The sequence below is a fragment of the Trachurus japonicus genome, chromosome 11 (assembly GCF_045865225.1).
Source record: "Trachurus japonicus isolate A0001 chromosome 11, Traja_1.0".
NCBI classification, from domain to species: Eukaryota; Metazoa; Chordata; class Actinopteri; order Carangiformes; family Carangidae; genus Trachurus; species Trachurus japonicus.
In genome coordinates, this window is record NC_140917.1 from 15050925 (window position 1) to 15066113 (window position 15189).

The 15189-nt window shown below is 42.5% G+C and overlaps 1 protein-coding gene across 2 annotated transcripts; it reads left to right on the top strand.

The window, feature by feature from the left end:
* Nucleotides 1-259: 259 nt before the first annotated feature.
* On the top strand, nt 260-11990 carry prdm1b (PR domain containing 1b, with ZNF domain). 2 transcript variants are annotated; one of them, XM_085791211.1, is made up of 7 exons: nt 260-431; nt 946-1268; nt 4911-5030; nt 6402-6642; nt 8349-9271; nt 9397-9525; nt 10027-11990. In XM_085791211.1, exons 2-7 carry the CDS (start codon nt 1098-1100, stop codon nt 10600-10602), a joined length of 2160 nt encoding a protein of 719 aa, XP_085647337.1. In that variant the 5' UTR covers nt 260-431; nt 946-1097; the 3' UTR covers nt 10603-11990. The 2 variants fall into 2 exon arrangements, with proteins under 2 accessions (XP_085647337.1, XP_085647338.1); XM_085791212.1 differs by lacking the exons at nt 260-431; nt 946-1268; nt 4911-5030 and adding an exon at nt 6044-6155.
* The last annotated feature ends 3199 nt before the right edge of the window (nt 11991-15189 follow it).

Consider the following 15189-nt stretch of genomic DNA (forward strand, 5'->3'; position numbering starts at 1 on the left):
GTGGCAACAGGCCAGCCATCTGCTCCTCCTTTATTCATTCATTAACATGTCTTCTTTGTGTGTGCCCGGACGTGTGTATGTATATGTGTAAGCATTCATCACAACAGCACACGCTGGCCAAGTGCACAACGTCACTGATGTTGTTGTCCAAAACCAACAGTTGTGTGTCAGATGGCTCAGTCACATGACCACAGCGGCCTGTGATTGGCCAGGGCGTTAAGCTAAAAAAGCTTGGCGCAATCCAGCCTCATGAGTTCTTGGTGACGGTGACAGAGTGGCCACAGCAAGAGCGGATACCCAAAGGATCTAACTGAGAGGAATCCCTGAAGAAACCTTGGACATAGAAGAGCAAAAATAAAGGAAAAGGAGAACAACTTAAGGATGACATAACCAAAGACATGAGGATCCTACAGCTGAATGAATGTGAGAAAGTAAGTCTTCTATTATTTCTTCTTTGCTTGCAAGAACAACTTTGGATCATTTAAAAGACGATGTGAAATGATATAGAATGAGAAGAAAAAGGACTGACTGACCTTGTGGCCTTTGAAGAAATGCCTGGTTAAATTGAGTAGCCAACACGGGGATGGTTGCCAAGAACAGTGTCATTGAACTTTGGTTCTTCATGAATGGAGGTGTCTTCTTGAATAATGAATGACTGCCAGCAGGGCTTAAGAAACTGAAAGCGAATCTCGGAAACAGACTTGAGAATTTTTTAAACCAAACAGGGACATAAGTTATTGTGGATGCACTTGTATTGAACATCAGGTCAAATTGTATTGCCAGTTTGAAGTGGATAAAGATTTCATGTTAGGCTGCCACTTGAAAAAAGGGCAAATCTTTCTGACTGTTTACTTTCTCCTGAAATATGTTTAAAACAGCTCAACATCTATCTGATAATAACAGGCTATGATTATTGATGTTCCTTTCTCTCTTTTGCTTTTTCAGATCTTGAGCTTCAGCCAACATACCTAAGACAAGGGACTTATCCCAACTAAACCAAAGTACTCGCATACCAAAGCAAACAAAACCAAACAGAGCGAAACCAAAACTTAAAGGTCTTAAAGTCCATCGCCTACAGTCAACTCTACATTGTCAAGATGAAGCTGGATAGCACACCAGGAGACATGAGCGGGTGGAGGGAGATGGACTTCGCCCTCAACTGCACTTACATCGTGCCGGACCAAGTGTCGGACCCCAGCTTCAGCCTGCCCAAAGCCATGACCTCCATCCCACGCAACCTCACCTTTGAATACGGCACAGACAACGAGGTAAGAGCGACTCACTTGCTTCAGATTGTTTTGAATGTCTCACTATTAAATTGACTAACAACAACAAATCATAAACACAACACATCATCTAAGCCAGTTTTCTGAGATTAGAGCTTTATGCTTCAAAATAATCACTCTCGGTTACATAACATTCTGTTGGGCCATCTGCATTGGGTTACTCTGAACAAAAGATCTGCTGACTAATGAGTTCTTCACAAATGCAGTAGATCGCACAGGGCGTGTGTGTGTGGGTGTGTAATGTGGGACAGTGGACATGAGGTCACTGGCAGCTTGAGGTCAGGTCTTTTTATGTCCTCTGGCCACCTTAACTTCCATTATGTCACTCACGTGTTTTAGACATTGTACAGCTTCTTCATATCTGTTTGTACATGCATGACATGTAATAAGGCATGGAGGTATTATGTTATTCAGGACATAAACACACACACATGCATGCAGAGTAAGATATCAGGGATCAGCTTGGCTTCCACCAAGTAGTGTAATTGCATCAAGACTTTCCCCTGGTGTTTTTTTTTTGTCTTCCTTCTTTACAACCGTGCCTGTGCACTTTACCTGCCATGCTCTCGCAGGAAGAGCATACGCAATACCATCCTGCTACTTTTCTATCAGTCAGCTGATCCCGCAGTGCAAGGAAATTATGGATCTGCCCAGACATGTCTCCAACTGCACACTACTGCAATCAAGTTTTGAGAAGTCATTTGTGGTGTAGTTCAAGACAGAATGATTGCCTTAAAAGGAAGAGAGAAAGCGATCTCACACTCACTTCTTTTGTAGCTCATCATTTTAACACTGATGCTTGTGGTTGCCTTTGCTGTCCCCTTCCTCTTTCTGCCCTGACCTAGGCAACACTTTCTGCGTTCTTCGTTCCTCTTCTTCTGCTCTCATACGCCTCTCTTCCTCCTGCATCTGCAGCATTAAATGCTGCAGGATAAGAAAAGTATGCAAACCCTGGTGATAAAATCTCGCTCAGGACTAATTTCAAATCCCTATAGTCCTTTCTCACCAGCTAACACATCTTACAAATACTTCACACACTCACACTTAAGGCAGCCAAACTTGATTTTGCAGTTTGCTTGTACTCACATGCAGCAGTGTTTACTTGACCAATAAAGTTGATATTTATAATGCAACTGCATCTTATATCTCCAACAACAAGCTTCTTCTGCTTCTTTGCGGTTGGTGTACGTTCTGTTTGTGAGATGGAAAGATATCGCATAAAAACAAAAAGAAACATGGAAACATAGAAACAAGCACACGCTCACATGTTTGCCAGTAATCGGCTTTGATCAAACTCCTGTCCACTGAGTGGTTTCCCTTCCTAAAGATGGTGTCATGTGAATCTCTCTCCTTGACTCACTGTCGCCAAAGCTGGGAAATTCATTTCCCTTGGCCTTGACGAACATGAAACACAGCTGCTCCTCAGTGTGGCTTTTGTGGGATGCGTTTGACACAGCTCACACAATTGTCAGGAAGGAAGGGATTTTTTCCCCCCCAGGTGTGTGAATGGCAGATACGGTCAGACCAAAAGTGGATAAATACAATGGAAAATGGAGTCAGCTCGCTGGGCTTCATACGTATCATCATGCGGATCAACATATTGCTCCGTACATGTCCAGCACCTGTTTGGATAAGACTCCCAATTTGCCATTTTTATCCCGAAGCGTGCCGGGTGAAGGCGAACGAAGGGTGGAGGGGGCACGTGGCAGATGGGGCGTCAGCAACGGGTGCTAGTGAGTGGGTGGGTAGGGAGGGAGGGAGGGAGAAGCTGGGGGGGGGGGGGGTGTGTTTGAGTGTTGAAGGGGTGGCGGTGGGGGAGGGATTTAGGTTAAAACCAGATGATTAACTTTCATCAGGGACAGGCAGCCAGCCAGGCAAGCAGCCAGGCATCAGGCTTCAACCTGGCGGGCACACGAGCTATTTCTAGAGGATCCAGAAAAGACAAGGGAGCATAGAGGAAGAGGGAGGGAAGAAAAGGGACGGAGGGGGGTGGTGACGTGACAGGGAGAGAAAAGGAGGGCGTTCGGGAGTGTGATAGCGTGGGTTGCACACTTAAGAACACCCACCCTCCTTTTCTTCCGTTCCTCAACACCCTTCCCTCCCTCCCTCCCAACCTGGCTGGACTGAGCGGTTAAGTAGCAGCAGCAGCCACAGCGATTCGTTAGTCACGCAACGCCAGCGAAGCACAATGTCCCTGTCACACTGGTTCATCACATCCAGGAATCACCTCGCCGCGGCGTGGACGGCTGGTCCTCACACACGCACACACACACACACACACACATCCATGCCGCCCTCAGTGACCTGTTGTTCCTTTAATTAACTGCTTATACAACATTTTCAGAAAACTGGCTCCACCCTTTATATTGTAATAGATAATGCCAAAGTGCTCAAGGTGTTTGTCACCTTGTTTTTGTCTCTTAAGGTTTGACATTTACGCAGGGTGCCGTAGAAAATCCTTTTAAAAGGTTAGTTTAGTTTGAAATTAAATTCCTCAATGGCAGGAAGAGAGAGTGTGTGTTTATGTTTGGGGGGCAAAGGGCGAGGAGTAAGGGTGGGCTGGGGGTGGGGGGTTATTCAAGGATTGAACACAAAGCTCCTCGAGAAAGCGAGGCCGCGTGTGCGCCGCAGATGCTGCTGCCCGATGGTGTGCGTGCGCTTGGGTTTTTTTTTTTTTTTTTTTTAAGGAGTGTTGACCATAAGCCTGCTCACTCTGTCAAGTGTGAATGATAAAGTTGCTGAAAAAGAGGATATTAACTTGTCTTCTTATCTTTACCAATACTGTCTTCCCAGCTCTTGCAAAAAAAACAAACTTACCCCACAGTGTTGAAAATGTTGTATGAATAACAGCATGTGGCATACCATACACATTACCACATACATTACTGTATGTCCTCAGGCAAAATATTCACACGGGAGAAAAAAAAGTCCCCAGCACGTTTCAGTTTTGCAATGCAAACTATATGTAGTGTATATGTTTGGACAGGATTTGAAGCACCTCTTCCATGGAATCCAGTTGTACTCATTTCCACTTCCATGGGCAAATCCGGTTCTAAAAAAAAAGAGAAACAAAGACCTTCCTAGTGAGCAAGCGCATTCTAAATTATGTTAGTCACTTAAATCAAACATCTAGCCTTTTCCTCTATTTATTTTACAAGACACAAGACAAACAACAGGTGACATCGCTTCCTCTCTCCCATTCACTGTGTCTGTCTGTGTGTGTGTGGGGGGTGGGGGGATAGGGGGGAGGTTATGTGGCCAACAGGTCAGTGGAGTAAGTCAGAGAAAGTGTAATTCTCTTCATTCGTTTAACTCATTAGTGTAGAAAGTGGGTCACCTTGTGGGTTTAAATGTGACTGGAGTCTGTCTGGGTCAACATAACAAAGCCGCCATGACTCCACGACTGAGGCCGACAACGACGATGGACAAACACAGGCTTTACAACTATTTTAAATGTGCAGATCTAAAAATGGTGGGGCCGGTGTGTGGATAATTGCTTAAGCAGCACTTCACTTGAAAGCAACTGTGTGTTCTTTTACATTTAAAGAGTTAATAATACAATAAAAGAACAAGTCAATGTGGAATAGAAACCTAACAATATTGCGTATTTGTCCTGTTTTCCAGGTGACAGGTGTGTTCAGCAAAGAGTACATCCCACAGGGGACTCGGTTTGGCCCCCTGCAAGGAGACATCTACACCAAAGACAACGTACCAAAACAGGCCAACAGGAAATACTTCTGGAGGGTAAGAGAAACAAATATACAAATGTATATCTACATAAATACACAATACATGCACACACACTTTCTATTAATTGAAATTTAAGCATCTAAATCAGGGGAAGTTTAAAAGCTAGATGTGAGAAAATGACTCTGAGGATAGTAAAAAAGAAAAGAGGAGATTGGGAACCTCTGTTTACCATGAAGAAAAAGAGACATTGGTTGCTGAGATACAGAAGTTTCACACGCAGCCTGCGTCTGTACGTCAATAAGGAAACAAAAATGAACTGGTGCACAGGGCTTTTTGGTCAAAATTTTAGAGGAAGTTAGCATAGGCTGGTGGCACGTAACCGTGGATTCACTCTCACACAGTCATCAGAGCTTTACCGGCACTCAGCACTCCACTTATGTCACATACACAAAGGAAGGGGCTATTGTTTAATAAACACACACACACACTCTCAAACAATCCTTGTTTTTCCGCCCCCTTATTGTCCGCCACTTTCCGAGTTTCTTTTCTCTCTCACATCCACACTTTGCTTGTGTCATTCAGGATTTTTTTATTTTCTGCTGAGTCAATTCCCAAAAGGACTTTTTGCTGTCAGCCCACGTATTTTCCTTCCGGCTTTATTTCCTGTAAACCTGTGCAAATGGGTGTTCCTACAGTAGTGAAAGTCTGACGTTTACTTGGAGTCATTATCTTATCAACCGCATTACAGGTGAACTCAGAGCAGACGTGCTGCCAGAGGCATGCCCGCATGTGCGTGCACTTGGCTGCCTGCCAGCACCTGTGCTGACACTCTGCCAACAGTCACATTTCCCTTTCATTTTGTTTGATTCCACAAGCCAAAGCATACATTTTGGCTTATTAGTTATCATCACTAAGCGTGATTCATGAAATGAAATATTAGGCAATAATAACAATAGCAGCAACTTCAGAGGAAGAGAAAATGAGAGGAAAAGAGAGAGAGGGAGAGTGAGAGACGAAGTGGGCCACGCCTCCCTGCCTCAAAAGGAGTGGTGAACACACACAAACACACACAAGACTTAAACTCTCAGGGCGCAAAGAGCACAGCTGTAGGGCACAGACTACAGGAGCAGAGCAGTGTAACTGAAGAGGATAGAGAATATTTAAGTGTACATGGCAGAGGTGAATATTTTTGACTCTTTTCTTTTTATTTATTTATTTTTTTCTGTTGTATTCTAATTGATTTGTGTAGATTTTAATCAGAATTTGATTCTTTCAAATTGGAGTGGTAATAACATTAAATGCAGTGGATGGTCAAATTATATAATGTATAGATGGACACAACTTACACACAAATCAGTTGCTTCAGCTGCTACAAAAAAAGTGAGTCTACATTATCTAACCTTTTTATTTTTTTTATTTTTACAGATTTATAGCGGTGGCCAGCTTCAAAACTTCCTTGATGGCTACGACGTCCACAGGAGCAACTGGATGCGTTATGTCAACCCAGCTCGCTCGCTGTCCGAACAGAACCTGGTGGCGTGCCAGAACGGCCGAGACATCTACTTCTACACCATCCGGCCGGTGGAGCCCAAACAGGAGCTGCTGGTCTGGTACAGCCGGGAGTTCGCCCAGCGGCTCTGCAGCCAACAGGACGACATCAAACAGAGTGAGTGCAGCTTTCCCTATTTGTGATTGGAGATGTTATGTTGTATTGTTGGTATCTTTCCAGGGAAGTGGAGTGGACACAGCTCTTGTTTCCTTATTTGTAATGTGATGGTTGTTGAATGGAGAGTAGCTTAGAGAGCCATGGCCTGTTCAGTACAGATTTACTTTCCCACAACCAACCAAAACAAGAATCATGTGTGATCGTGACCCCCCCCCTGTGATGTTGCATTACTCTTGCTAAATAATGAGTTGGCGGGAAGGAGTGAAAGACAGCTGATTGAGAGTTGTTTTGATGTGGAGGCAGAACAATGACACACACAAAAATAGAAATAAGTAATTGTCAGCGCTTACTTACTAGAACTGATAAAATGACAGATTCACATCTGTGCTGTGACTAAACACAGGTCTGCGTCACACAAGGTGGAAGATAGTATCAACCAAATTCTTTCATTTCAAGAGTGTATAAAAGCACATTATGTCGTGAAGAAGACATGATGTTATCTTTTGCTAACAGTAAACATAGTGGGTCTGATGCTCTTTCTTCCTGTCTGGCTCACCAGAGAGAGACAAATATTTATGTAAGATAATGTGGAATGCACACACCACAAATAGACCAAACAAATCTCAGTATCACATGAGATGGGGTAAATAACGTGAGGGTTTTAACGAGAGCCGAGGACTAATGGGTGGTCAAAGTACTGTATCTTTGTGAGTCACTTGCGTTTGTTCAGTTACAAGTCATACCCTCATCATCCCAAATGATTGTCTGTTGCCACTAAGTCTGATGATTCATACTAACTGGATACACCAGATGCACTGCACCGTCATTCATCTGGGTGACTAATGCTAAGGCGGTATCATTACATTGTTTTATCAACGTAAAGGATCATGCAGACATTCACGTCCTTTTATGTCAAAGTCCAAGTATGCTCATTGTTTGTCCTCAGGCTTGATTTTCTGATATATTTTGAATGCAATCTAGGTGTTGGTTATTGAGGCTTAGTGGCAGCGCTTGAACACACAAACCCAGAGGACGTTTTGAGTCACTTTGTGCTTTCAAATGCATCAATCCAACCAGGATGTGACTTTGACAAAGAATATCAAAATGAATGGTAAGGGAAAAGAGTTGGCACCTATACGGGTTACGGTTAGGGGTTAGTGTTAGACTATGGCTTTATATGTAGCTCAGTTGTCACGCAGCACTGTAGTGACAGACGGTCGAGCAGAGGCTTTCTCAAACAGAGAAAGAGGAGGAAAAAGGGAAGAGATGTTTCACATTTTTTTTGTGGTTAATATACGGTAAGGCTGTAATACTCAGAAAAGTTTCAACCAAACGAAACTCAGAATCTTGCTGTTCAAGTGCTCACACATGACATGACACATGGACGCCCACACACACCACCAGCACATTCTCCCACACCAAAATCACTACTATGATTGACAAATAGAAACCTGCACTGTATGATTTACGTGTCATGTCAAAACTGAAACTACTATCATTTACCATAAGAGGGAGTGCCTTCCTCTGTAGGCGGATGTCTGACTGTCTGTTTAACTTTCTGAACAGATGTTCAAATACATAGCACACTATAAAGCTTTTCTACAGAAATATAGGAAACCATACTCACCCTCATTTGATGCCATTATGAGGTATACCCTTTAAAATATGTGACAATACTCAATACATTTTTATTTTCTCCCTCGCAGAATACAAGAGTGCTGATGAAGACCACGAGCCAGAATACCCCAAGCACCTACCTCAGCAGACGTGGCTCAAAGACAGAACAAAAGACGACATGAAAGAAGAGAAGGAGGAGGAAGGAGAGGAGAAGATCGACGTGGAGATGCTGGAGAGAGACACTCCGCCGGACACGCCGGACGAGCAGATCATGGACTTCAGCAAAAAGGTGGAGAAGGAGGAGAGGTGTGAGCGGGATCCAGAGAGCCGGGGGATCATTCCCTCCCCTCAGCCGCAGCACAGAGAACCCAGCCTGGGCTTGAATCACCAATATTTGGCCGATCACCACCCGGCACTCCCACACAGAAACCTCCCCCTTCATCTCCACGGCCTCTACGGGCACAGGGAAGGGCTGGTGTCATCTTACCCTCTCTACCCACAGTCCAGACCCCTCCAGCCCCCATACCAGCTTCTTCCCCCCTACAACCCACACTATCCTCGCTTCCTCCTCCCCTCGTACTCCCCTCCCTTTCCCGGGATGCTGCCTTCCAGAGGATCCCTCCGATACAACGGCTACCTGGGCACAGACGGACTCCCGTACCCGCCTATCGGCTCACCTAACCTACTTCCAGTGTCCCTCCCCTTCCCTCCGTCCCCACAGGGAGGTCTGAAAGAACTAACGCCAAATGTATCACCACCGCGAGGCGCCCCGGCCACCCCGGAGCTCTCCCCTCTCCCGAAGCCCATCAGCCAGCATCAGTCTCCCGAGCAGTCTCCCTCTGGCTGCGAGGAGGCCATGAACCTGAGCCTGGCCACCACCAAAAGCAGCACAGCGCCACGCAACGGCCCAGGCCACAAATCCCTGCCCTACCCCCTTAAGAAGCAGAATGGAAAGATCAAGTACGAATGTAACATCTGCTCAAAGACCTTCGGACAGCTGTCAAATCTCAAGGTAACATTCAGTTTTCATTTTGATTTATTATTAATGTAGTCTCTTTACTAAATATTCTACTCATCATTTGCCATTCAACACCAATACTCATCAAATTTCTCTGTACTTCATACACAATTGTATAGGTCCATCTCCGAGTGCACAGTGGTGAGAGACCGTTCCAGTGTAACCTGTGTAAGAAGAGCTTTACTCAGCTGGCCCATCTCCAGAAACATCACCTCGTCCACACAGGGGAGAAACCACATGAATGCCAGGTATGTTGATAATCTTGTTTTTGTTCCTCTTTACAAGCTTCCTCTCTTTGAAGTTGATGTAAAATCAAGAGTGCAAAACACACACACACGCACACAAAAACAAAAACAAAGTTTATACTGTAACAGTGCACATTAATGAGTCACTGACTCACATACCTTTCTGGTAACTTGCTTTTCAATGAGACGCTACCCATCTTGTTAAGTAAGAACATACATATTGTATCTTTTGTTTTATGATGTGACTGTATGGGCGTGTGTGTTTTCAGTTGTGTTTGATCAAACTAGTCTCACAAAGAAAGAAAAGTAATCGCTCTTGTTTTATATAAGTGCCCAAAGGAACAGGAATAACATGGTCAACCCTGATACTACACTATTAATAACATCAGGATGACAACAGTGCTCAGTTTTTCCATAATGGCCTTAAACACAGTCCTTTCTCCTTTAGGTGTTAACCATTTAGTCATTATCAGAAGTCATAACATTTCACTTGGTGTTTTCCAGGTGTGTCACAAACGCTTCAGCAGCACCAGCAACTTGAAAACACACCTTCGACTCCACTCCGGGGAAAAACCATACCAGTGCAAACTGTGCAACACCAAGTTCACCCAATACATTCACCTCAAACTGCACCGCCGCCTCCACAGCAGCCGCGACCGTCCCTACCGCTGCCAGCTCTGCACGCAGGCCTTCTTCCACCGCTTCTCCCTCCGCATCCACCAACGCAGCTGCTGCCTGGCCAACTCCAACGCCCATGTCAACGTGCACATGAAAGAGATGTTGGAGCGGTTCGACGCGAGCCAAGAGGCCGACACGCTCACAGAAACGGCATCCGCGCCGCAGATGGAGGAGGCTGTCGAGCGCTGGTTGGCACGTACCCTGGAGGGCGAGGGGAAGGAGGATCAGAGGGAGGCAACCATACTCCTGAAGGCCCTTACAGCGGCCATTAATGCACCAGCAATGCCCATGGCCCAACCAGCGGTACCTGCATCACATCTCAGCCCTCCATCGGCCTATCAGGAGAGAGCCAGTGTTGTCCATCTCCACAAACGGTCAACAGTGAAGACAGAGGGACAGTGAGAAAATATAAAGATGAACATACAGCATATCATCAACAAAGAAAACAGATGTCGCCAAATAAAACTCCCTGTATTGTCCATGAGAGGCAAAAACAGGGAATATGTACTGTCAAAATCCACTGAGCGCAACACCAAAAGAAGAGCATTCCAAAGACTGGGCGAGGGTATTCAGTGATTGTACTTCCTCCCAAAACTCAGTTTAGAAAGTTAAGCGAGGAAGGCGTTAAGCTGTGAAGTATTTAAAACTCTTTTCACTCAGGTAGAGAAGTGTTTGCTTTTTGTGCTTTAACTTATTATTTTTTTTGTAATTTGAGATCATCTATATTTATTTAGTTTCCTCATAGTTTTGTCTTTGCTGTTAGTGTTTTTTTTCTATGTTGATGTTTCCAAGGAGATTCGATCTCTTAGGAAAACCACAAAAGGACTCAGATACAATGACATGGCATGAACCTGTGGATAAGTCTTCACTTGTTTGATCGTGTATTGTTTGACTTTGTTGTGTGACAGTGTGTTTGAGCTGTTGGGTGCATGTGTACAATCTGAGTGGAAGTGTATATATGAAAGACACTGATAGCACAAACTACCTTCCTGCTCCTAAACTGTTTTATTTATTGATGATTAAAAGGGAAAAAATCAGGTATTTTGAAGCTATGTTAATAAGCAATTGCCAAACTTACAATTAAATAACATGTACTATGTGTAGCAAAATTTTTGGATCCTTATTTAACTGGTTTTAATATTAGGAATAAAGTTGTATTCACATAATTTCTTTGTTATCCAGTAAATTACTCATAAAACCAAATAACACCAAAAGAAAAATACTGTAGATGCAATGTGATCACATTATCGCAACACAATACTTACATAGCTTATCTTTTTTGAAAGACAATTCTGCATCAACATGTATTGCTATGTAGCTTTTTGCCAGAATCAGGTGTTTTAGCCATTTCTCACATAAAGTACGAAACTTTGCTGTGAATGTCTGTGAGTCAAGCTTTATCCAAATCTTAATTCAGATGTTTGTACCTCATGTGCAGCGCTGGAGATCAACAAAAAAGCGAGCAAAACAGGAGCGCTGTTTTCCAGCATTGTTAACATTTCTGTTTTAGCACTGAAATGAAATTGCAACTAGATCGGTGTGCTTTTGGTGTTACCTTAAACAAAAAGGCGGGCGGGAACTGTTCTTGAGAATTTTACTACTGAGTCAGCAGCCTGATGTCTTTTTTATCATGTTGTAGTTTCTCTTCCTTTTCTTTGATGTGTTTCGATACGTAGTTTATTTTTCGAAACAGGTTTTAATGAGATGTCCAGAATTTATATGTGAGAGAATATTTTGATGATACTTTTATATTTACATGATGTAGCACATTAAAGAATATTGTTTCTATACATCTGCTGTTTTGTGTTCATTTTATTTTTTGTAGATTTTAATGGTGGACAATACAGCAAAAATGCTGTATTTCTGGCAGTTGACCAATGTCATCCTAAAATTATATCATAAGCATGAGTAATTTTGCATGATAACCAGTAGCCTACCGCTCAAGGAAATAAGAAAAGAAGACTTTGGCTAGTAAAAATTAAAAAAGGTAGCCTATTTTTTTCTTAATGTGACACACTATGGATATGATTTAGTTTTAAGAACAAAAATGACTTTGTTGGGTTTCGTGAAACAGGACAAGTTTGGTTATCAGACAGGCTACTAGGCTACTAAGCCTAAGCCTTAGCATCAACAGCTCTTTACTTACCAGTCTAGAAGAAACGTTTTAAATTCAGCTTTAAACTTCATCCCTTGTTTCAAGTACATCCGTCACTTCTACTGAAGTTAGCATGCTAACCAGCTAGCCCTGGTCCATCCCTGTTCGACATCAACTCACTGTTGTAGCAACCAACCTGCTCTGAAAAGGTAACAGTGCTCGGAGGGGGGGCTCCAAAGTAAAAAACAACAACAAAATGGGTATAACAATGGTAAGTAGCCAAGATCTGCCCCAGTTCCTCTCTTACCCATGTCCCATTGTCATTGTTCTATCAAGTTCGTTAGGCTACTTTTTGCAAAAACACAGATGGGTGGAAACCCTCCTTAACTTCTTTGCAGATGTAACAACTCCTCAGGTTACATTAAGTCCGTATAGGTGTGATCAGCTTTCATTACTGTGATCTGACACTTAAAGTATGGCCACTATGTTGTCTTCAGTTGACAGTTTATCAAAGCTCATCCTCTCAGATGAAAAAGAAAGTCAGACCAGCTTTTATTTCCTCCTGGATTGTTTATTATAAGGCTGTTAATTCTCACTTGTGTTACAACTTGTAAAAAAAACTTTGATTCTTCTTCTTGTCAAGTTTTTCAATAACTAAAAGTCTTTTTTTTTCTTTTTTTTTTAAACTAAAAGTCATGACAGAGTCATGACATTGTAGACAGGAACACAGGCTTACACCTTTGCAACATCCTGTCCCCCCCTCTCCACTCGTGCTTGTAATAGCTAATCTCTAGGAAGTTTCAAGCCCTGATTAGTTCATTTTCTTAGAAATCTTTTTCTTAGATTACTATTGTCAAAAACCATTGCAGAGTGTAAAAGGAATGAGCCAGTGCTAGCTGCAATTACATCATGAAACACTGCAGCTGTTAACATTTCAGATTCAAAGTGAATTTAATTCATTGGAAGACCAGTAAGGCCAGACATTTTAGTTAAGGTCAGAGTCTCCCATTTTTGCAGCACTTTTCAAACAAGACATTTATAGAATCTGAATCTCTTCCTCTGCTTTAGAAAGATAACAACTGTGTGGTGTATGCTGGCAGGCATATACGTAATTGAACATGAAACCTTTACCTTGATCATTTTTTGCCCCATGGCAGTGAGGCATACTTTCATCCGACAGAACATATGGTAAAGTTACTGTAAGCATGGCTTGCTCTTTACAGTAATTCTCTCTGAGACTCTTTTTCTTTCTCTGTTTCTCAATCTTTCTGTCTCTTAACCACATTCTTTTTCTTTCTGCTGTGCAATGACTCCTCATTCTGTAGTATTTCCTCTTGTGATCTAAACACCTACACACCACTGACCAGAATAAAAACACCTCAGACCTTTAAAACTGCAAACCCGTGACAGGAAATCCACTAGTTCTGCCAGGCTGCCAGACACTGTGTTTATCCTATTGTGTTATTAAGAGTAAGAAGAAGCGGCCACATATTTAAGAGAAAAGATTACATACATGTGTGTTGTTCTGATAAAAAGAAAAAAACTGCAGGGCACTCTATATACCACATCCTTCGAAACACACAGTGCATGCATATGCAGCCCTGAAGTGCACAGAAACCAGGACATTTTACAATGTTAATCCGTCCTTCATTAAATCATCATCTGCAGCTATTTTTGAATCAATCAATTAAAAAGTTCTTATCTTGAAAAGGTCAAAGTGGTTGTTACAGAACGCTTTTTCCAATCAAAAACAAATAATTATGAAAACAGGAATTGTATCAGCTATCATCACAATGTCTCTTATAATAGATATCTGGTTATGTTGACCCAAGCCATAACCTGATGTAATCCTATATTTTTTACTCTTCACTCTGGGTGGTATGTTCAGGAACAGAAAGACAAACAGACAAAACTAGTACAGTGCAGTGTCTGTTTTAAATCAGTGTTGCTTACATTATAGCTAAACAGCTACAGTTATGAATAACTTATAAAACTGGCCCCTAACTGATCTATAAACTCATTCAAATGAGAGAGAGAATTTAATCTCCTGACTCTACCTAAAAAACAGGAAAACAGGGAAGTTGATTACTTGTTTCAGGTTGCTTAATACATCTAACTTAAGAAGATTAACTTCCTCTGCAGTTCCTTTTCTGGAAAACCAGCTAGTTTCGACTTCCAGGAGGAAATGGATGTAGTTTCTGTCACTATTTGTCACTGGGTGGTCCTTACAGGAACCATTGCTTGATAGCACAATGAAATTCAGTATTCGACTGGCGTCATTTCCTTGGATTACAATATTGTTGAAAGAAAATCACAAGGGAGAAAACTGTGGTCATAAGGTTGACATTTGATCTTAAGATTAATCAGTAATGTTTTTACATCACAAAATGCCATCATTCGCACATGGGCTTCTTTTAATCAAACTGAATTTCACTTTCATGCAAGAGGCAACTCACAAATTCTCGGCATTCAGTGTGTCAAGACGATTACGCTAAAGGCAACATCACATATGCGGGCTGGACAAAATTAGTGTTGACCCCTGTTCATATCAGACATACCCTGTCCTGTTTTCCTAGAATAGTGATAACACCATAGTGATTCAGTGTATGAGAGAGCAGGGAGGTGAGGGGAGGAGAGAAAAGAGGGAACAACAAAGAATGAAGTAATCTGGCTAATGCTCAGGAAACAGCCTGAGTGCCAGTTCTGGTCGTGGTGACAATTACAATGTTGATAGTAGTATATACACTGCCAGTCCAAAAAAAGTCACATACTCTAAGACTTCAATGGACCACCATTAGCTTTGGTTATGGCACACATTTGCTGTGGCATTGTTTCAATAAGCTTCTGCAATGTCACAACATTTATTTCCATCCAGAGTTGCATTAATTTTTCAG